Source organism: Myotis lucifugus, unplaced genomic scaffold (genome assembly GCF_000147115.1).
Source record: "Myotis lucifugus unplaced genomic scaffold, Myoluc2.0 scaffold_96, whole genome shotgun sequence".
Taxonomy (NCBI): Eukaryota; Metazoa; Chordata; class Mammalia; order Chiroptera; family Vespertilionidae; genus Myotis; species Myotis lucifugus.
In genome coordinates this window covers 518,046-520,945 of record NW_005871144.1, presented here as the reverse complement: position 1 = coordinate 520,945, position 2,900 = coordinate 518,046, and the positions used below count along the sequence as shown (strand labels likewise).

Below are 2,900 nucleotides of genomic sequence, written 5' to 3'. Positions count from 1 at the left end.
CAGCAGAGCAGGTGGGAAGCTTGCTTCTCCATTCCAGGTCAGCCCAAGCCTCCTGCTTGCTTCAGCTCATGGCCGCCGCTATCTTAGTGACCGAGTGAGGGAGTGATGGTTAATTTGCATATTACTCTTTTATTAGATAGGAAGATTTTATATGCTTCTGTATCCTAAAAATGCAAGAAGTTTCTAGAACAGAAAAACTCTGTGTGTGTGTGTATGTGTGTGTGTGTGTGTGTGTGTGTGTGTGTGTATGTATGTACCGCTGATGTCAAATAAAAATTTTACATCACAAGTGTTAGTCATTTTTGGTGTTTAGTAAAGAGAAACTATAGCATCTCTCCATGTTATTTTTGGATTTTATAGGTCTTTGTGGATCCCCTTACAGTAATTGACATGGAGTTCATTGCCAGTACTCTGTTTCCAGCCATTGACAAAAATATTGTTAAGAAAATGGTTGCTTTCAACAATCAGGTAAATACCTACTTGTATTAATTATTCTTTATTTTCCTGGCTATAATTGAACTATTATTTTCTGGGACACTACCAAATCACCAGTCTTTCTAATATAAATCACAAGTTTATAGTGGAAGGGAAGCTACTAATTTGAGGGTTACAGTAGTTCAGTTTTGTTGTATGTATCAGTGTTAATGCTTACAGGGTATTCCTTGTATTTAGAAGTTTGGATTGAAAAAGGAGACATCTAAATCAAGCCTATTAATTTCTGTTTCAGATTATGTATGCATTTGTACTATGAGAATAGCACTTAGTGCAGTGCTTAGCAATGACACATGTTTTTCAATAAAGGTATTTTCTTTTTAGATTGATCATGAAGTGACTGTTGAGAAGAAATGGGGGCAAAAAGGAGGACCATGGGAATTCAACCTCCGGGACCTGTTCCGCTGGTGTCAGTTGATGCTGGTTGACCAGTCCCCTGGCTGCTATGATCCTGGACAGCATGTGTTTTTGGTCTATGGTGAAAGAATGAGAACCAGGGAAGACAAAGAAAAGGTGAGTATCACATTTTTGCTTTGTGTTTCTTACCATATGGAAGTTGATTTCGTCACAAGGGCGAGAAGGGGCATACTCACAAATATTAAATTTAGTAAAGCTGCTTGGAAATTTAGAAATTAAGGGAAGAGCCTATACATTTACCTACCTCAGGGTCTCACAGTACAGAGTAGTTTGCGTTGAAGTACACACTGTGCTCACTTAGCTGAATCCTCATGATTGTAAACTTTCCTAAAACAGTTTTGCCTCCAGTAATAAAGAACTAGGTTCCCATCCTCTTTCCACGCACAAAGGGAAGAAGCAGCAGCAGGAAGAGACACCTAGTAGGAGAGGAGGGCTTTTTTTTTTTTTTAAGGGTTTTTTGTTTTTAAATAAGTGTTAGATTACACAGTATTTTATCTGAAAAGTATAAGTGGATATAAAAAGAAGATAATCTAAATGGAAATAAAAATACCCCTTTATAAATGGAAAATAAAACTTGAATTCCCAGCTTAAACTGTAGTAATGTGCGCATTTTACTTTGTGGTAAAGTCCTTTCACTGAATGCTCAAAACAGCTACAGGTGGCAGGTGCTGTCATGACCTCTTACAGATGAGGGACCAAGGCTCAGTCATGGCGTCTCACAAGTAGCAAGTGGTAGAGCCAGCTCTCAGCCGAGACCTTTCCAATTTGCTATTCTGCCACATCACAACCACTTAAAACTAATTAATTAACACAGATCTATGCATTAGAAGCAGTAACTTCCTTCTTGAAATCTGACACTGTGGCTATCCCATAGTGCATATAGTTTTCACACCTTCTGTTCTGCTGAGTGCCCAGATCCCTTTGTATGTGGAATTCAGCATCTAGTTAGATGGTAACAACTCATTTATTATGTGTAAGTGGCTTTCTGTCATTATAATCAGGACAGAATGTTCAGCTAGTATTCTTTTTACAGCTTTATTGATATACAGTTCATGTACTATCAGCTAGGATTTTAATTTCTTTATTCTCTTACTAGGTACAGTGTGTTCATTGTGGCTAGACACTGGCCAGTCGTTGGGTAATTGAGGCTGGTCAGATGGTGCATCACTGTAGGCTGTGGAAGGTTTCCACCACTCCTCTAATTGAGTTATTATAATTGACCAAATGGATTTTTCTGAAAAAGAAAATAAAATGGTAGGAGACGTAAGAATAGGAGAAAGGCTATAATAGCTGGAAGGGTTCAGATAAATTAAATCTGACTTTATAAAGCAAAATGAACCAGCTAGATTGTGAAAGTATTTATAATTTTTACTCTGGTGGATTATCAGGGCAAGGAGATGATATGTTTTAGAGTGGATTATAAAGCCAGAAATTGCCTGGCTTTATAATCCAGGAGTAGGTGACAAGAGCACTTTAGCCTGTGCTGCATGTTGACCCGCATTCAGTGTTTAGCATTGATTGTGATTTTACCTTTTTTTCCTCTTAATATTTTCTGAAATCTATGTATGTATATATGTATGTATGTATGTTGAGGTATAATTGACATGTAACATTAGTTTCAGGTGTACAACACGATTTGATATTTGTATACATTGCAAAGTGATCACCATAATAAGTCTAGTTAATATCTATCACCTTACATAGTACAAAACATTTTTTTTCTTTTGATGAGTACTTTTAAGATCTACTCTCTTAGCAACTTTCAAATATGCAATACAGTATTATTATTATTAACTACTAGAGGCCCGGTACACGAAATCCATGCGGGCGGGGGGGGGGGGGTCTCCCCTCAGCCCAGCCTGCACCCTTTTCAATCCTGAATCCCCTCTCACAATCCGGGGAACACTCCCTCCTAAATGCTCATCTGCCTGCCTGCCTGATCGTCCCCAACTGGCACCCCCCCCCCCCCCCTTTGTGGCCTGGGAACCCCC

General features: G+C 38.7%; 1 protein-coding gene across 1 annotated transcript in view; it reads left to right on the top strand.

Annotated features, from left to right (window-relative positions):
* MDN1 (midasin AAA ATPase 1) overlaps positions 1 to 2,900 on the top strand; it is a 144,026-nt gene that overhangs the window by 66,760 nt on the left and 74,366 nt on the right. The window contains exons 39-40 of the mRNA XM_014458412.2: positions 361 to 468; positions 817 to 1,005. Coding sequence (XP_014313898.1) covers positions 361 to 468; positions 817 to 1,005 — 297 coding nt within the window. The remainder of the gene's footprint in view (positions 1 to 360; positions 469 to 816; positions 1,006 to 2,900) is intronic.